Source organism: Ornithorhynchus anatinus, chromosome 20, assembly GCF_004115215.2.
Source record: "Ornithorhynchus anatinus isolate Pmale09 chromosome 20, mOrnAna1.pri.v4, whole genome shotgun sequence".
Lineage (NCBI taxonomy): Eukaryota > Metazoa > Chordata > Mammalia > Monotremata > Ornithorhynchidae > Ornithorhynchus > Ornithorhynchus anatinus.
The window spans coordinates 27,886,276-27,906,510 of record NC_041747.1 but is presented as its reverse complement, the minus strand read 5'-3'; the positions used below and the strand labels follow the sequence as shown (position 1 = coordinate 27,906,510).

The window sequence follows — 20,235 nt, the reverse complement described above, 5'->3', positions numbered from 1 at the left end:
GACTGAGTGATGGCTAATCATACGCTCGACGCTTCAAGAATCCACGAGTTTGAAGCGTTGGACAATGAATGTTTATTTAATAAACAGGACAGGTGGTATTAGGGTGGCTTCGATTAAGCAAAAAACATCTACTTTTGTCCAGGAGGTGGAGAACAAGAGGTCAGTTAGCAGCTGTGAACACTGTACACAAAAAAAGCTTCTAAACCACTGATCCTTCATGTTAACACCTACAGAGCTAACCCAGCTAAGCTGCCGACTGGCAGAAATCGACACTGAAGGTCAGAAGCTTGTTTAACGATCAAAACGAGGCCTATTCGATCCTCACGGTCCACTTTTGCGGAACACTCCATGCAACGGTAGACAGCAGTGTACAGTCGAAGTTTTGGTCCTTCAATTTTAGTAGTTGTAACTCGGGAAAGTCACAGAAAACAGCCACTATCATTCCCAGAATAACCATAACCATCATTACCTGTGAAAGGTCTGGAATATCGCCTCTGTCAATTCCAACTTGCTGCAACAAAAACCAAAAAGAACACGTGGTGAATCTGAGCATTCCAATAACAATGTTAATTCATATTCCTGAGGAGACAAAAGCTATGCCAGAGGGGATATATGAACAAAAAAGACACACAAGTATCTGGGACATTCACATAGAAATCTCAATAGAGAAAACACACCAAACTTCACCACCTACAGAATTCAGTTGCTAGGTAGCAACTTGGATGGTGTTTGGCCAGAAAGAAATTGGCTTCATGTGGTTCCATGTCAACAGGACCACAAGGTAATCCTGGAACAGGAGATCTGCGAAGCCAAACCAAGTTTCTCTTTGACTCTCATGCTGAATTTTGAGAGTGAGATGGGTCCAGCCGATTGCGACTTCCCACCTTGCAAAGTACAGCGGTGGTTGCTGGCAACCGGTGACCATGACCCGAATGCCAAAGGCGTGCCTGGAAGCCAAGTGATGGGCTAACACTTCCAGCCAAACCGGTGCGCTTAAAACCTGAAGAAACTTCAATCCAGGTCTGTTTCCCAAACCCCAAATTGGTTTTTGAGTTCTGTCATTTCCTCTTATCTCAGGAAATGAAGCAAAATCAGGGAGGTCAAAGCCAATGAGAAGACGCTCACATGTCTGGACCCAGTATTCTGTTCTACAACTAAGCGTCTGCACTTAAAAAGGCTGGACCCAAGAGTGCTGTTCTAGGTTGAAGACAGCTCTGGCCATTCCTAAGAAGTTCTTCAGTTTTGCAGAAAATAGAGGCTCCCTCGGGATCAACTGCCCGCCTCCGTGGTACCAAGGCAGTGTCACGCCAACTTAAACTGTCTTCTCTACTGAGTTTCGCCCAGGTTTAAAGGGGATTGGGGTCGTCAGAGTGTAACATAAAGGCAAGATGGCTAGGAGGGGTAGGGAGGAGGCCTTAGTCTTCAAATGGGAGGAGTTTTTAAAGGAAGAGGACTGTAACCAAAATCTCTCTCTCATTAGGTCTGAACACGAGGAAGTGAACTCAAGATCTACTCTGTCGAAGCCGATTGTGATTGTGCGAGAGGCGGTTCCAAAAGATATAATTTTACCTCTGCAACTTTGAGGAACTCTGAAATTCTTGTCATCCTAGTGAGGAATTTCTTATAGATATCCAGGCCTTCCTTGCACTGGTTCTTTTTCATATCGAAATATTTTTCTGCCAAAGAAGGAAAAAAAAACAAAATCAAGTCAAATAGTAGGGAGAGGTGGCTACATTTCTTGGCCCTGCCCCCCTCTCCCCCCCCCGAAAAAAAAGCCATTTATTTTAATTCTGCTCTAAACTTCCCTTAAATTCCAGAAAAATGGACAGGCACTTGTATAATCATACACAAAATAGCCTTTATAAACTTGGTGCTTATTTTAAATTGTAGAAGCCCAAGATTACTTGGAAGAGATCTTAACATCTTTAACTACTCTTAAGCAAACATATATGTCCAGATTTTATACACAGATTTAATGTGCATTATTCGAACACTAAAATACAACCTGTAAACAGTTGTCCATCTAATTGGCTTTAACAGTTAAGATAAGCTTAACCTCTCTGTCTGAATATTAGAGTGAATTCCCCAGGTAAGGTTGAAATGTAAGTGTACAATCACACAAAAAATATTAAAATACTTGAACACGAAACACAAAAATCAATACATAGCATCCTAAGAAATATAAACTACAAGAGAAAATACCTGCTTAAAAAGATGCAGCGGATAAAAATCCTGGCAGTCAAAATTCATGACGGGGGGAGAGAAAGCAAAGCCATTTTCTGTGCCAAAAATTCTTGGCTATGAGTTAGGAAAAGCAAACCCTTTTACGTTTACAAGTTAGTAAAACAGCAATTAGGCACGAAAATATTTAATGATAAGCCAGTCTTGAGAAAAATGCAGGCCACATTTAGATTCTATTCAGAGCAGTATCACCCTGCTGGCCCAAAGAAAGGATTATTAAGAGGTTCTTTTTGACAATGAGGGCAAATTCTGGAACATTCTGCAATCTGCCTTCCTAAGACAAGGTATTCAGACGTGTGATCAAAACTCAATGTGGGGGAAAAGCGATTCCTGACCAATGAATACGGTTAGCAAGACGGGCAAGAAATGAAGTGCTTTAGATTAGAGAAATAGTTACCCAAGAGATTAATTATTCCTTCGTTATAGGCTGCAAAGAGTCTAATGGCATCTTTGAACAGGAGCATGAAGGCAGCATTTATTACACCATTTGTCAGCTCATTACTATTCACCTGGAAAAATTCGGAAAAGCCATTAGCCACCTAAACAGAAAGTCTTTAACTTCAAAGCCTCTCTATCATTAACTGCTTTCAAGTTACAATATCGTAAACATTCTCTGTGTTCCAAAAATAAAACTAGCAATTAACTGCTAGAGCCAATTTTACATAACTGAAAAAATACTCTAGAAATGCACATCGACAGGAGAATCTCCAAGGAACAATTCCAATAATCAACAAGGTTTAACTGAAGCAGCGTGGCTCAGTGGAAAGAGCATGGGCTTTGGAGTCAGGGCTCATGAGTTCGAATCCCAGCTCTGCCACTTGTCAGCTGTGTGACTGTGGGCAGGTCACTTAACTTCTCTGTGCCTCAGTTCCCTCATCTGTAAAATGGGGATTAAGACTGTGAGCCCCACGTGGGACAAGCTGATTCCCCTCTGTCTATCCCAGCGCTTAGAACAGTGCTCGGCACATAGTAAGCGCTTAACAAATACCAACATTATTATGAAACACTGCGGTTTAAAGATAAGTCTTCCTTTTCAGGCAGGGAACAACCATCACAAGCTTATGAAAATAATCGGAGTCAGACAGGTTTAAGGTTATCAAAAAAGGCTCATCATTTTTTAGGATCAGAGTCACAACCGCTCAGGTTCTGAAAAGATACCCCGAGAAGGCTGAAAGAACACATGTTGTGACCAGAAAACAGCCCCGTGAAAGGAAACACTTTTGCTGCAGGAAAACTGGATTTGCAGGTGATTGTGTTCTCTGGAAACTTTCATGTTTGTACAGCCTACAAGAAGTTTTCTTATCATTAAGTAGCCACTACTCTTGGGGTAAGCCTCAGGTCTCCCTGTTCCCCCTCGAATAATGAAGTGACTTAGTGTTTACTGCTTCATCTCTATACCTCTGGGTTCAAGACAATCCCCCACACACCCTCAAGAGATTCAATCCAGCATGCTTTCATTCACTGTATCAATAAACCAGCCCACCCAAGGCATGGATTTTACACACTCTCCTCCCCCAGATATGTCCAATGCCATTACTGAACGGTGATTGTCCCGCGAGCATGTACCCTTTGCTTGAGTGAAATTTTGAGTGTTCCAGGCATTTCTGCCAGTCCCCCTGAAGATGCCCACTCAGCAATTCAGCCAGCTCTGCGGGCAATTGAGCTGGACGGGAGCCCCAGTAATCGAAAGAGGCAACGGTGAATCCTAAATTCACCCCTAGACATCACTTGCTGGGGTCACTTGAGTCACAGTCCCTCAGAATGCCCACATCCCCTCCCCAGAGCCTCTGGCCCCAGGACCCTCCTGCCAGCTCCTATAGTCAAACAGGTTGGTTCTAAGTCGAGTCCGGTTATCGGCGGAGCACCACTGCTCCACTAAATTCCCTGCAGTCTCTCTCCCCTCCTTTTTCCAGATCTTCCAAGTGTGAGGGTGAAAGTGAGGGCCCGTCCCTCCCTCCCCCCGGCCCGGTAGCTCGGGAAGCAGGAGAATGGAGAGTTCTCCAAGTCCCCAAGGCCCAGAAGGTGCAAGGATTCACCAAGGATTCATGTTCTGCTATTAGATAGATCTCCAAGGCCCTCTAATGGGCAAAGAAGCCCAGGAAGTATGAATGCCAGTTGGAAGACTGTCTCCATCAGCTTATCTTCTACTTAGCACCCTGGGCTACCAACTGCCTGAGGTCTTAGATTTCTTCTCTTCCTAGGCCCACCCATCCTATTCGCCCTATATTTTCCTCACCCCATGTATGGAATGCTTCTCCCTTTCGCAACCATCATCATGGAAATTACATCTGTGGAGGAAAGAGGGCCTTTGAACAAAAGGTGTAGCCTAACGATCGGACTGGCTCTTTCCGCAAGCTTTCTCCACAGCTACCTGCTTATATCTATGGGATAAATATTCTCCACTATTCCAGTAAACTGTCTCAAGTGGATGAGTTTGCCTATGTATACATATTCACCACACCGAACTCAAACGTGTCCTTTAAAGCTACGCAACGCGAACGATGGTGATAAAACTTAAGCAAACAGTTCAGAAGCTATTTACTGAACTACAGCTGGACAATTTTTTCTTATTTATTCCTCAAGTTGAACGCTGGTCCCTGAAGAGCTATTTTATCTGCCTCTACCCAGGACTCACTTAAATTCGTTAAACCTTCGGTTATCAAGAGGGTACAGAACATTATCCCCCGACAACCACTTGCATTTCCAAGTATTTCTAAATATTTCTCTGTCAGGATAACTGCCAAGCTAAGGAGAGCACTTAGAATGAATATGTTTAAAACACCCTACTAAGACTAAACTGGGCCCTCAAAAGATGTTTGTAAATAGGCTGACAAGCTACATCCTTCCTCTTCTCTCCTCTTCTCTTTGGTGTGCTGAGTATTGGAACATGGACACGAAGAAAGTCCCGCACACTCAAAAGGTTGGAGAAAACGGAAGGTAATTTAATTTGGAACGAGAAGTTCAGGCGTGGCAAGTCAGAATTGCGGGTTTCTTTTAAGTTACCACAACCTATTAGAAATGAACCACGCCATAAAAACCCTTGCAATAAACTTACATTGAAGTCGAGAAGTGCATCCATTTGATTCTGAATAATCGGTACGGTTTTGAGGAGCTTTTCCGTGTTCATTGTTCTCATAACTCCATCTGCCCTGTTAGACAAAGAGGAGGATCAATTGAATGTTTCTACAAAGCTTTTCGCTCGCTCCTAATTCAAGACTGGAGAGAGAACAGATATCAACAGGAAATATTTCCTCCCCTGAATGGAGGAAAAATGTAGACTCCCAAAAAGGGTCTCACCCAGTCAGGAAGCAGGCAGCCAGCGGTAACCGAGATGGGACCTGCCAACTGACTGGACTCAATATCACTGATCCAAAAACTAGTAGAGAGAAGAAGAAATCTCTCTCTCAACAAATCTCCCACCACCCAAATGCAAAGGTCTGAGTTTAAAAAAAGACCCAACTTTCACGAGATCATCTCACGTGCAGCGAATGGAGGCAAGACAAATCCACAGGGATGCATTCTACTTTCAGGACAATTATTTAAACATCCCTAAATGATAGTTAATTTACAAGGCATCTTGTCAGGTACTTTTATGCTGTTATTATCTGTCTGTGCCTCCTTGGTAGAAAATGACCTCCCTGAAACTCTTAAACACACCGGAGCAGCCCTTAGCATTTGATCCCGTGACTTCATTTAAATCAATCCAGAAGCATTCCTCTGCTCTTCCTACCCTCTCCCCATCTTTATGAAGCAACACAAGCAGCAGAAAGCAGCACGGCCTACAGCACAGGCCTGGCAGTCAGAAGATCTGGGTTCTAATTCCAGCTCCACCACTGGTCAGCTATGTGACCTTGGACAGGTCACTTCACTTTTCTGGGCTTCAGTTATTTCATGTGCAGAACTGGGATTAAGATCGTGAGGCCCATGAGGGAAATGGCCTGTGTCCAACCTGATTAGCTTGTATCTAGCCCAACCCTAATTAGAGTGCCTAACGCACAGTAAAAGCTTAATAAATGTCATTTAAAAAAACACACAACACACAAAATAAGATCTTTTCCTGGAGAAAATGAGCAGCTTGGTACACAGAGGTACATTACCTTAGACATTAAACTTTTTTTTTTTTTAAAAGGCAAAAATTAGCTGACCCCATTTTTCAAGGGTAAAAAAAGGCAGGGTCCATTTTGATAGTAGGCAAGTCCCATTTTAAGGATTCCCTGTAGTATCTATCCAATGACCTTTGGGAATATTCTTCCTGAAGCCTCGGGAGGGGGTCGAGGGCTGGGGGGGGGCGGGGGAGGGATTGCTGGAATTTTTTGAGGGGAAGAGAAATCACTGGATGACATTACATGCTAAGGGACCTGAGGTTACTTTTAAGTGTAGCTTGGGGATTGCAGTCCAGGTTCGATAGGCATGATTACTTAGTAACTACATTGTGAATACCTGCTAATGTATCTCCTAGCCAGGAATTCTCACCGTAAACCGACACAAACCCAATGGCACGTTGTTTATGACTGACGTTAAAACTGTCATCGTCTTAAGGCCATGTAAATATTAAATATGCCAGCAAAATTTCTTGAAATCACCGTAATTTCATTCAGGACTGCACTGTGTCAGACTACACTGTGATTCGGATCGACAACCCAGCCGATACAGTGCGTCTCCTGTCTAAAACGGGTAACACAGAGCCACGCAGGATCTTCCAAGTTTCCAGACTTAACTCCACGCTATTAATAAAAAGCATGTTGTGGGAAGGGAACCAACTCTTTTGCTCTCCCAAGCTCTTAGTACAGTGTTCTGCATGCAGTAAGCACTTAATACCCCAGACTGATAGATAGTAATGATGCTATTGACGCTGGAACTGTAAGATTTCTTGGGAAAGCCCCCTTCTAGGTGGTGGTGAGTCTCCTCAGGGAAAAGCAGCAAGTGTGAGGCACCTGGTTCCGTTGAGGGTTTGGAAGTGGGACTTTTCAGTTAGGGACTCCTCCCAGATTCTTGACCCTGGAACGTCAAGTATTTTACCTAACCACCCGGCTCCCAGGTGTGTTTGGGGGAGCCCGCCCGATGACGGCGGTTAGACTTCAGAGAGACCTGATTACAACCAAGGCTACGTTAGCCCTCCAAAAGGTGTAACGTGCAAGACTGGTTCTTGAAGGACCTCCTGGTACGGGGCATCACCACCACACGCGGGCACCCAATTGCTCTCCACCCGCTCGACGCCGTGCCACGTCCTACCCTGACGCACGCCAGCAAAAGAATGCTTCCAAATTCCTCGACAGCATTCCAGACTAAGCACGCAATGAAAACACACTGCGGCAGAACTGAACGCCAGATATCTAACTGCTACTGTCCCTGGGAAGACGTTCACATTTTTTTGCTTCGGAGAGGGGGAAGACCATCACTAGGAGGGTGTGTAAGTGAAACTGCATGCGGGAGGTGTGGGCTTAGCGGCTTCGTTCCCTCCCAGGGAAGGAAATGGCAAAAAATTCCACACCTCTGCCTTTTAAAGTGTCCTGACTATCATTAGTCAAGCCTCCTTTTGGGGTTCCTACCGCCTACTTCTCCCGTTACCTTTTTGTTAGACTCAACCTTCCTAACCCCACAGACTCGCTGGGACCACGACACCCTGCGATTAAGAAAAATGAACAACTGCATTCGGAATTTGAAAGCGTGGACTATGGGTTCTGTCTAGGCAAATACCTGACTTGCACATCAGCTCCCCAAACCTACCGCGCTAGTTAAAAGTGGGACATCAAAGCAAACGACTGGCCATTCGATTAACTAGTCTTCTAACAGGGCAACAGCCAAGCATGCTTCTACTCACTGTGAGAAATTCACTTAGCTGGCAGGCATGCATCCAATTTTATTTCATGGTCCAATTTTTGAGTCTCTAATACTGTCTGTTTGGGCAATCCACGCCCTGCTGTATTTTCAAGCCAGGAGCAGAGGGAAAGGTTCACATCAAGTCAATCCCAAAACAATTCAGTGCTAGGTAAAATGAGCACCCAATATCAACCTCTAATTTTCGTTCTCCGTATTTGCTCTTATGCGCGTGACTATTTTATACAGACCCAAAATGCAGCTAGACGCTATGCGCTCTTTGTCTTGATCCAGGGAAGTCAAAACCCTTTGGGCTCTATCAGATACAATGATGCTTTCAGGAGTTACAGGGCAGCAGGCAAGTTGTTCCCTCTGAAAACTATCTCGGGAAAAAATTGGCATTGGTTCCTTGAGGAACCTCGATCGGAACAACCAGATTCTTGGAGGCCGACCGGAAGCGCTGGAATTCACAGGCGAGCCGTTTTTAGGAGCCACTGAAGCGTCACTGGGTGGGAAGGGGAGGGAGGGTGTCACCGACCAGCGGCTGCTTCGTGATAAGACGGCCCCAACCGACGGTCACGGCAGAGCGATGCCGCCGGGTGTCGACTTGGGCTCTGGGGAGAGCCCGGCCTGGGCCGAGGAGGGGACCGGTCCCCGGGGCAAATCCCCGGAGACCTGGTGATTGGGGCCCGGCTACTCTAGGACCGGTTCCAGAGGGTCAACTGACCATCGGGTGAAGAGAGACGTTGTAGCAGGCTGCATAAATGGCTCCTTGGTCTAGTCCCCCAAGAGGGCCACAGCAGGCAAGCTCCCAGGAGCTCCCAGGAGCAGAGTTAGGGGAGTGGAAATATTTGTGGATCAGAAGGGATCTCTGCCCCGGGCTTTCAGGGAGCCACATTATCAACATAACCTCAAGTACTTGGGCAAATGCTGGGTTTGAAAGGGCAGGTACTCTTGGAACTTAGCTCCGATAAGCCAAAGACTTACTAAAGAGCCCAGTCTGGGAGGAAGTCTACTGTACTTGACAAAAAGAAATTCACCCACCTTCTTGGTTTGTATCAAAGGCAGGAAAAAGCCAGGGATCTAAAGAAGACCAGTACTACGCACGATAAACCAAAGTAAATGTAATTTCCCCCCCAAGTCTCTCAAATAAACATTTGTGCTACTCAAAAGCACCGCTAACTCTGAGGCTTCAAAACGGACACAGGCTTGTTATGACCTCGACCCATTAAGATACCAGTGATGAGAGAGTAGGAAACTTAACTTACCCTCTTTTCACTTTTGTGAAGTCAAACGCAACTTGCCTGTACGAAACTGCTTTTTCATTTAGATACCTACTATATCGCCTAATAAATGTAGACATGTCATAACCTACAGAGAGAGAAACAAGGGTTCAGTCACTTTGGGATGAATTTCATTCCCCACAATTCTGACACTGCAATAAAAGTCAGTCCTATCCAGAGGTCTGATGAGTCCCTTTTGATCTCCGGCATAAATTCCATCCTCTAGCTAAGCTCCTTTTGATCTCTAAAATAAATTCAGTCCCCTCCAGCCGAGCAGGCCGTCCACTTCCACACCTTCCATGGGCCAGGGAGAATCACGGCTCCAAAGGACCGAGAAGGTAACACCCTCTCCCCAGATGCCCCTGCTAATTCATACAAGTCACTCGGCCCCTATCGGAGCTATAAATCCCAGGACCCCCCCAGGAGCAATTCCTCCCCCCGAAAAGCGACATTCAGACACCTGACTGCATAACAGATTGAACGCTGGTGACGGACTTGGCTCAGGCCTCGCTCCAGATCTTTGGCCCTTCACCACTTTGCAATATGGCTGGCAAAACCGGGTTTCATCTTTAATTGAGAAAGATTACTGCCCCGGATGAGAAAGGGTAGGTTGAAAGTAGGATAGGCAACTCGCTCAAGGCAGCATGTTTGACTCCTCCCTCCCATGTTTGCCTGGTAGGGAGGAGTCAAACATGGGAACATGAGATGGCAAGGAAAATAGAACTTATAATTCCAAAATGTTGGTTTTCTTGACCGCTGGTGGAAAAGCAAGTTTAATCCTTAGTTCCAACTCAACGTTCTCCTGAGTTCACTAACACTAGGCCACTTTTTAAATGTACAATGACATATCGAGTTCAACTTTTTTAAAAAAGTAAAAAATCAAAGTTTCCATCTGATTCCACGAGTTAGCCTGTGTCCTCCCCCTCTCCATCACATCCTCTAAATAACAGAAAACATTCACATCCGTGGACATTCTGTTCCTACCTTTACTCAAAATTCTACACAGAAAGTTGACCTTACCCTGCAATCCACTTTTATCCAGGAAATTACTTAAATTAAACAATGTGTTTCTTGATGCCAGATACTGGATAAAGCGCTATATAGCGGGAGAAAAGAACACAAAGTTAATTCAGGACATTTTTGGATTCCATGTAAATAACTGAAACATTTTAAAAGTTATGACCTGAATGGCAATGTTGGACTAAGTCTTGGAATTCATTATCAGTGCATGAAATTCATAAATCTTTTAAGTGTATTTCAGCCTAAGAATCTGGATAATGCTTGCCTACAGATACTAAGAAATAAAGTTCACCTCATAGGGACGGCTCACAGACTGAAAGTGGGAGGAAAACTTAAAGTCTATATTTTGGATTCTAATTTATTTGTATTCTATAAGTGTCGACTTCAGGCAACTTGCACCAGTCATTACTTTATTCCAAGTGCACAGAGGCACCACTAAACAAATAGGCTTAAAATTTCAACTTGTGCTCAGAGGAGGTGATGGGAGACTAAGAATTGTCTGTGTTGATCGCGTTCTCTCCTACAGGACTGCTTTCCGTGCTAGACTTTCATGAGCCCAGAGCATTTCCACACCAATTAAAACCTAAGCCGGACGGGCAGAAGAAGAGTGCGGAACAAACTCAACGTCTGATAAACCTCCGACATTTTCACTGCGTTTTCTGATCCTGAAGCGCATTTACGGGGTTTCTCCCTTCACCCTAAAGCTCCTTCCGGGATCTGCGGGCATGAAGTAGAGCAGCTACGGTCTTTGTTCATGTAGATCAGTTATTGACAAGCTCCTAAATGTCACCTGAGCCGGGTCCTACCTGTCACTACCTTCTTCTCATTGGAACGATGTCTTAATAGCCCCTCCAAGACCCGGCTCCCTACAGTTGTCTCTAAAATACCTTGTGTACGGATGCTCTCACACGCACTGAGCTCTACTTTTTTTACTCTCTCACCTAAAAATCATCTCACCTGCTTCTTACACCACCAGCCACCTCTGACCAACGAGTGATCGTTCCAGGAGAACAGACAAGCTTGTACACTAGTTCCTTGAAGTGCTTACCTCGTTTCCATACACCATCAGATGATGGGTCGTAATGAGAGACTTGAAGACCACCACCCAGCTGCTGTTGGTAGTTCGTTCAAACAAGCTGTCTGCCAACTGGGGGATGTTCACATTCATCTCGTTCGTGCACTGGATCAAATCTGAAAGATACAAGAAAGACAGGTTCACCTCTTAATTCTTTTACCTTTTAAGTGGATTTCACGCTCGCAGAAGTTGAGGACTGCTAGGGCCGGGGGCTCCGAAAACAACGGCGCGGCCAGTAGGCTGCTTTTCTTCTCTCTGCACCAAGTGAGCACATACAGTTCATTCCTGCTTAGCACTCTTCTCTCTCTTCTCAGGGCACTTTTAAGAGAGAGAGGGCTGAAGCTGAATCTCATAGGAGATTTTCGTGATGAAAGATACCCTCGCACCCTAAACAGAAGCTCCTTTCCCCACAATGGCCCTGGAACGTCTTCATCCTTTTAAGAGTCCTTCATGTGATCTTCACAGACAGATGATGGAACAGAAATCAACCACACAGCTTCTGGCCAAGGACAATCCAGTTCCCCTCGGTTAGGTCCCCCACCCATTTCCATAGCGCCGTCCACTACTTCTGGAAGATTTCTAGAGGGCAGGCAAGTCCTTTTTCATTTTCAGGCCGGGAAACCTGGCCAAAGCAGAGTTACTGGCACGGGGGTCCTTATATTTAGCAGGAAACCGAGGCTTCTGGTAACTTAATAAGGTAGCTCATGGGATGAGCACTCAGAGCCTGGCCTCCACAGTCGGGCCTTGAAAAGCTTTCAAAACCCACTAGGGAAGAGAACTCTACTAAACCAGCAGATCTGATTTAAGTAACATAATAAACACCTCGCTGTATCTCCCGTTCGGCACCCAGCATGTGCTGCGTCCAGAAGTGAAGTCAGTCAGTCTCGTCTACTCCGTCGCCACATCGGATCATCTTTCGGCACTTTTTCCACATAGGCTACGGGCCCCAAAGGGAGAAACTGCACAAGCTCATCCTTGGTCGTCATTTACAACAAGAAAATACACACTTTTCCAAGAAGACGCTGCCCCCGAGAGAGAGCAGGGTTAAGCCCCACGTCTGACTGGACTCGGAGAACATGCTTATCCCCTTTAATCGCTGTTGGATCTTGCAAGAGAAAATCATTCTTCTCCCCGGGAAAGCTCGACTGTCCCTATTAAAATGCCTCTGGCCCACAACTAAGGGGTAGCTACAGAGAATCCTGCCTTCTGTCTAGTATCAAACATACATTTGGGACTAAAAACCCATTAGACAATAGCTAACCACAGGTCACTAAATCGACCTAACCCCAAGGAAGATTTCCGTTTGGGCGTCCCCCTCCAAAAAAAATAAAATAAAACCCAGCCCAAACACCAGCAAAACCCTGGGCTCCAGGGTCAGAGGCGAGACCCTGTCGGTCAGGCCAGGACTGAGGATCTGGACCAAGTCAGACCAGGCCTACACCTCAATTCCTCTAGGGACAAAGTGGGAGAGGAAGGGAGCAGGGGGTGACGGGAAAGAAGGACTAATGCACGTGCCCGATTGCCCCTAGGACTGCTAAGAGTTGCAATCCCAGCAGGCCCAAAGGTTACCCTCATTAGGTGTCCCCCCCTACTCCCCATATTCCAATTAAGTCACTAGAGCGGATGGGTGGTCCCAGCTTCTGGTCTTGGGCACTTTGGGCCTGAGTCACCCCCTCCCACACCACTGCTGGGTTATTCCTGGCTCACTCATCCAACAGTTACACCACTTAGTAGTAAACTGAACATTTAATCCACTTAACTCCCAGCCCGTTTGGCCTGGTCAGAGCCTCTTAAAAGAAAACAGGACAGGAAGATGAGAACACAAGTCTCACTCATACGGGGACTTTCTGGCTATTGACTTTTCCTCCATCCCCCTCACATCCGTTCACTGAGGACGGTGAGGAAGACTTTTGCAGGCGGGCTATTCTCTCGTCACTGAATTTCACACCCACCTAGTTGGCCTCCTCATCCAAGGACTAATTTGTGAGCGAAAAGCTGCCCGCCGGCTGACGTCCCACAGGTTTTTCTCCCTGAGCGGCACTGAGCCTCAAAGAGCTACGGACACCAGGGCTAAGGGCTACCTGAGCAAAAGTTAGGTCACTGCTTAAATTTCACCTGAACCTCACCTCGATTTCTCAAACCTTGAATCTGATCTCAAGATGAGCCTTATCTGTTAGAGCAAATGATTCTGGCCAACTTGTAATGGTGGTGGCCAAGTGTGGAAAGGGACGGACGGCAGAATCGATGATATTTATTGGGCACCTTGTGTGCAGAGCACAGAACTAAGCACTTGGAAGGGTGCAGTGCTAGAGAGTTGATTGACATGAACCTACAGTCTATACGGAAGAGAAAATTACAGATCCGTGAGGGAAAGCAACACCAACAAGCTCTTTAGGAGAAGCTCCGCCGCCAGCCATCTGTCCTGAGATACTGACTTGTTCCTTCCACACTTTCAACAGAATAAACTTCGTCGTCTTTGATAGTCGGGAGGACTGGACGGTTTAAAACCAGAGAAGCAGCCAACGCTAATGCCCCTTGGAAGCAGAGGAACGACCACCCTTTTTCTGCTAGTTGTGGTGCTGTACTTTCCCAAGCGCTTAGTGCTCTGCCCATAGTAAGCACTTAATAAACACGACTGATTACCATTTTGACAGGTCTGAATATCTCATTTCATCTCATCGGGAGAAAAAACACAACTTGGGAACCAGGCGAACAGTGACCGTCAAGGGGCCCTGTCCACTCTTACAGGGCTGGAGGGAACGATATCCCATTTGCACGGGAAGCAGTGTGGCCCAGGGGAAAGAGCACAGGCCTGGGAATCAGAGGACCTGGGTTCTAATCCCCACTCCGCTAGCGCCTCAATTCCCTCATCTGTAAAATGGGGATTCAATACCTGTCGTTCCTCCTACTTACGCCGTGAGCCGCACGTGGGTCCTGATTAACACGTACCTACCCCGGTGCTTGACGCGTAGTAAGCACTGAGCAAATACTACCGATAATTTTATTATTATAATAAGGTGCCGGTTAATTGCTTGCTTAATTCCACGAATGGCATTTTTTCTACCTTCTGCAGTTTCCTCCATGAATCTGGGCTCGCATTAAGTGAACCCGACTGCCGGGACTTTTCTCCGCAGAGCAGTTTTTTCCCTGCACAATGTTCCTATTCATAAGGGGTGATCCGAAAATGTTTCCAAGACCGTACTCCACCACTCCGGAAGGAAAATGTTTACCCCGCCTCTGACCGATACTGGGTAAACCAATCCAATCAAAACTCACGCTTCCACGCCAATGCCGCAGCCATCTCTGCTTTCCTCTCTTTCAATCCAGGAGACTCCTCTTTTAGAATAAGCAACTGCCCTAAACCCTGCTTATATCTGCGAAGCCGAGTAAAATGCCCGGAGGGGCTCTGAGTCACCAAAATAAAATTAAAGGAAAAATAATTACATACTGTCATATGCTTTTCGAAGAAGCCATTTCACTTCGGGACAAGCTAGATGTGTCCAAAGCACGCTCCAGAAATATCTGTGCTCTAGCCAAGTGCTCTCACCCCCTTTCCCCCTGAAAAAAAACCGCTCCACCCGTTCTATTCCCCACCATTTCCATTTTTCTGCACAGGTCTAGGGAGTAGCTGGGAAGCAAGGGAAAGAATCGAGGTGGAGCGGCTCGTGCATGTTCATCTGAATAACACACCCCTTCATGGAGGACACAGAGTTTAGGCCAAAGGTAGCCGATAAACAGAAAAATCACCACAAATTAAAATCAAATACGGTTTTTAGTTTTCACTTGTACGCTTTGAAAAATTCTACTCGCTACAATTACCTGAGAGATCTATTGGGATTTCACATTCTCTCTTACAAGGGACAATTTTGTGGTGTGGCATTCCTGAATCCAAAGCAGTATCATCCACAAGGTTTCGGCCAGTCTTCACCTCCTAAAGCCACGAGCCCAATTTCCCTCTGCTCCCTGCAAATCAAGTGAAGACCGTGAGGTCGTTGTGGGAAGGGAGGGTGTCTACCAACTCTTGTTGTACTGTACTCCTCCCCATTGCTTAGTACAATGCTCTGCACACAGTAAGCACTCAATACACTTGGCTGAAGAATCCATGCTCCCATAACAAGAGAGAACATTTTCACAATAATTTTGACAGCAAATGCATTCAGTTTTCCACAAATAACCAAAATGCACCTAACTATTCCCTTGGAATTACCTACTCCCATTCTGGAATGGGATTGTTGGGGGGTTTTTCCCCTGCTCCCTACTGTACGAAAATGGGCCAGAAGGGACTTGGGAATCGCAAAGCCTAAGTTTTTCTTAGATAAGTTTTCATGAAGTTTGTATAAGTTTTGTATAACTTTCCCTTATATAATTTCAGTTCGGGTCAGATTCAAGAATGCAGTTCTGATGAAATAATTGTTAGTGGACTATTAGTGCAGTGCCATTTCTCCAAGAACCCCTTGAAAACTATTTTTCATTTCACACTCATTTCCCAGTCTACTCCTCCAGAAGATCGGGAAATTCTGCAATAATTGGGGTGAGGAGGGGCGGGAGGAGGGAGAGAATGGTACAAATACTAACTATAATGCAGAGAGAGAGAAGAGCGGCAGGTAAGGACTGCCTACCTATCTACTGAGAAGAGACTTACGTTTAGTAGTCAATTGACTTCCTCAAAATTACCAAGTCATTACATTCTTCAGGACATTCTACCCACAGGATTTGTGTCGAACTCCAGATATGCACCAGGTGGGACTCCAAAGTTCAGATCTTTCTCCTAGCATTAAAAACCACAGAAAACTGAAGAAACTTTGGCACAGAGTGGAGAGGGAGCCAGCACTTCTTGCCTCATCGACCAAGGACCGATTCACCTGATTTTCTGCCCCGTCCAGAGTGGAAACATTTCGTTGATTCACACGCTAGTTCACTCCATGTTCACACAATGTAACCATGATTCTGGTTTACCTGATTTCAAATAGGGTCACCTTTATTTAGGGGAAAAAATACCCAACACACACATCCACTGAAATGAGATTTAACGGGAATATCCTCTTTTTACACCCAATTTTCTATTAAAGCAAGTCGTCAGTGGATGGCCTTTGTTGCCGAAAAAATTAGCAGGAAAATTAAAAAGCCGAAGAAAGGGTCTTGGGAGGTTCAATTTCAATACCACTTTTCGGAGAACTCTTCACCCCTTTTCATTCTGTCCTCCAATAGCCCTGGGAGGCAAGATGGGACAGGGATTATTTACCTTACTACAGCCATGAGAAACCAAGGCACGGAGATGTTAGCTAACTTCCCCGGCAGGCCGGTGGCTGAGCCAAAACTGGAATCCCGATCAGGTGACTCAATCCCTTCCACTAGTTCATGCTGCTTCTAGTTCGTACTCTATCCTCACCAACAAATGGTGCGTTTTAGTCATAAAGAATCTCTTATTTTGATTCATAGGCAGTTTTTATTCTATAGATTTTAAGGGCTTCGTTCCAAGTTCTCCCATGCCAATCTATTAGTCACAAAGCAAGTGAGGGCAAAACTAAATCCTGCTTTTCGTAGCACTTCAGACCCGCCTCTGATACACTGCCCTGCCAACTCCACAGAGGGGTATGCTATCAATCGATCGTAATGAATGCTCACTGTGTGCTTGGGAGAATACAGCAGAGTTGGTGGATAGTACACACGTCCCCGACCCACAACTACCTAATATGAAAGAGAGAGAGAGAGAGAGAAAGAGAGCGTGCACGAGCTGCCTGGGCAGCCTCAAGAACCGAACGTTTACGGACATTAACAAGCAGGGGGATCAAGCGAAAAGCGGAATATATTTGGTTCGGTTGGCTTTCACGGCCTCCAACCAAATCAAGCTCCGAGGCCACTTCGGATGGTACAGTGGGCAACTGGCTTCATTTTTACTTTCTGACCTAGCAAATCCGTATCACCTCTGGAACTTTCCCAACCCACTCTTAAAGAGGCACATCAGCCTAAATATCCCACACTTGACATCTTACATATTTGCTATTTCATATGACAGCTTACATATTTGCCTCTAATCAACCTTCTTGACGCATCTTGTCCTCTCCCACTTTCTTGTTCCCGAACGGTCACTATCCCTCATTTTCCCTCAACTGACTCCAGCACTTTATAGGAGAGCCTCGTTTATCTTGGTGGACCCGGTTTTACCCCTCTTGGTAAATGTTCTTTCTGTAAATCTTCCATTTTAGCCTCATACCATCTGCCGCTTCCCACTATCACTCATCCTCTCAATATTTCCTTTTGAACAATACCGCTATTGTGTGCAGATACACTTTTCTGTCGCTTTATTCATCACCCCCAACCAGCAACTGAGAGGCGAGTGTTTAGAAGTGGGAGGCTCCAGCAGGGCAGGGGTGAAACCAGTTAGAAGAGGCAGGGAACTCAAAGGGGAAGGAAGCGATGCTTTAGTTCTGCGGCTTCGCCCTGGAGGTGGGAGGCAGAGGGGCGATGAGAGGCGGAGGGCGTCCGCTCACTTGTCTGTTACCCCGAATTCCAAGTCGGTGGGGTGCAAATTGGGGCGGTTTGACTGAATGTCCATAGCGATGACAGAGTTAGGCCTTCCACGCAGGGGTACCTGATCCGGGACCAGCTCAGCCACGGTCAATCAGTGGATCAACCCACGGGAGAAGGAACCACCCCCAAGGTGACGCTCCCCTCTCGCTCTTATTCAGACCCCTTCGGTCGGGCCACGTGGCATTTGAGTTCGGTGACCAAGAAAGCAGATGTGGACACACTGGTTTACTTTCCCATTATAGAGCAGAGATCTGTTTCACAATATGCCAACTCCTGGTCAAGGAGAACTCCGGTCTGGCGGGTCCCGTGACCAACTTCTCAACTCTGTACACAGTGTGCGCTCAATAAATATCACCGATTAACACTCTCATCAGTACTTCCAGCTCTGCTACATCAACCGTATTTATTGTGGGCAGACTCCGAGCAGAGCACTGTACCAAACGCTTGGGAGAAGACGACATCAAACTGGTAGAAATTTTCCAGGCCCACAATAACCTTACAGTCCAGTAAACAACCAGTCAAGCAGTCCAGGGGCCGTGCAGGTTTTACCTAACAAAACTTAGCCTGGAGAATCTTTGTACAGCAAGAAGATAGTATCTGACAGACAGCTCAAGTTACAGTTTTAACTCAGGACCTCTGACTCAAATGCATTCTGCTCCTTCCATCACCACTTGTCCCATAAGAGCCAAGGAATTCCCTTCAGGCACCAGGATCACACCTGTTTTTTTAAACTCTGTAGTGGTCCTGATTTTGAGAACACGATCTAGGAAACAAATGCAAAAAAGCGCTCCAACACACCCAGTTCTCTATCCATAAATTCATTCCTTATAAATACACCTCAACTGCTTGATCCTTTTAGCACCTTAAGAGTCCACCTTAAGAGTCCTTCACCACTCCCAGCTCCTAGTACAACAGAAGCTCTGCACAAATTCAGACAAAGGTAATGAGAAAGTTACTTAAAGTTTAGAAGAGGATTTTTTGGAGGCTATTTTTGGCTGGAGCAACCACCAAGCCTGTGTTCTCACCTCTTGAAAAGGAGAAAAGGATCCCGCTAGTATATCCTTGTTTGCACTGCCATTTACACACCTGCTTGGTTTACTTTAACCACAAATGCTTGCAGATATGAGGGAGGACTTACGCAATAACACTCCCCTAAGCCAAAAATATGAAAGTTTTGAAAAAATGAAGGAACTGGGATATGTCCATGTGCCATTATATGCATGTGAACTTTATATCCACAACACCCAATGGCTATGAGACAATGGTCTCATGAGACAAGTCCAAAAATGCATGTATGAGGACACTGCAGCTTTGGATGAACATGCTGAGAACCAATCCTATCTCCTTCCGAAATAACAGTCCACAAGTGAAAATTTCACTCTCACGAACGTTTCGCAGGTGGTGGGGGGAGGGGAAGATGGGGGTGATCGAGACTCCTGTACTTAGGTATTTTAAATAAACAGAGAAAGAAAAATAAACCTGTCGCAAATTTGCTGAAAGTGAACAAATTTACTAGGCTGATCAAAAAGGTCGCTGAATTCATTACCTCTAGAAGTTGTCATCTCAGGCCTTGAGAAAAGTATACTGTACATTTACTCCGGTGATTTAACCATTTTCTGTACGGATCAGATCCAACTGAGACATTAAAGAACTCAATATCCAGCTCCCTGCATAAGATCAGGCTATGAGAAGTCATCCATTTTTTTCCACAAACGTGGACAAATGTAGACAACTGTCATTTTAAGAATTGAGACGGTTTACGTTACAGTCAAATGAGGGCGTCATTTCTCTTTGAGAATTATTTCTTCACCTACTGTTATCTTACACTCAAGACTATCTCAAGTGTGATCTCTGATCCCTAAACTCTTGGGTTCGTTTTCTTAGGGAAAAAAACCCCTCTAAATTTAGCAACAGAGTAAATTGGGCCATTTTTAACATCACTTGGGGATTACTCATGAAAAATTACAGATGCATCAACTGGTGTAGAATCTGGCGATCAAACCCACAGCAGATTACTTCATCATTTCAAGAAATGTTACAATTCACTTATGGTCTATAAGCCCTGGTGGAGTTTGGATCGAGTTTGCCCTTGACGCTACCTGTTCCCTATCCCTTACCCTGCCTTAATAATTGAGGCGGCTGGACTTTCAAGGAGTTGAAACCCACAGGAGACTTTTTGTTCTTGAGGATTTTCTCCCTTATGACCCCAGACTGAAGGTTGCTTTCTTGATGGAAGGTCCATCTTCTAAGAAGCTAACTTTATCGCCA

The 20,235-nt window shown here is 45.5% G+C and overlaps 1 protein-coding gene across 5 annotated transcripts in view; it reads right to left on the bottom strand.

The window, feature by feature from the left end:
• Positions 1-20,235, bottom strand: part of PICALM (phosphatidylinositol binding clathrin assembly protein) — a 60,590-nt gene that overhangs the window by 24,650 nt on the left and 15,705 nt on the right. For 4 of the 5 annotated variants that reach the window (XM_029048382.1, XM_029048383.1, XM_029048385.1 and 1 more), the window contains exons 2-8: positions 11,410-11,552; positions 10,362-10,437; positions 9,327-9,429; positions 5,297-5,390; positions 2,639-2,750; positions 1,570-1,676; positions 470-511 (exon numbers count right to left, since the gene is read on the bottom strand). In XM_029048382.1, the coding sequence (XP_028904215.1) occupies positions 470-511; positions 1,570-1,676; positions 2,639-2,750; positions 5,297-5,390; positions 9,327-9,429; positions 10,362-10,437; positions 11,410-11,552 (677 nt within the window). Of the gene's footprint in view, positions 1-469; positions 512-1,569; positions 1,677-2,638; positions 2,751-5,296; positions 5,391-9,326; positions 9,430-10,361; positions 10,438-11,409; positions 11,553-15,255; positions 15,400-20,235 lie in introns of all 5 variants that reach the window. The other variant, XM_029048384.1, reaches the window with a different exon arrangement.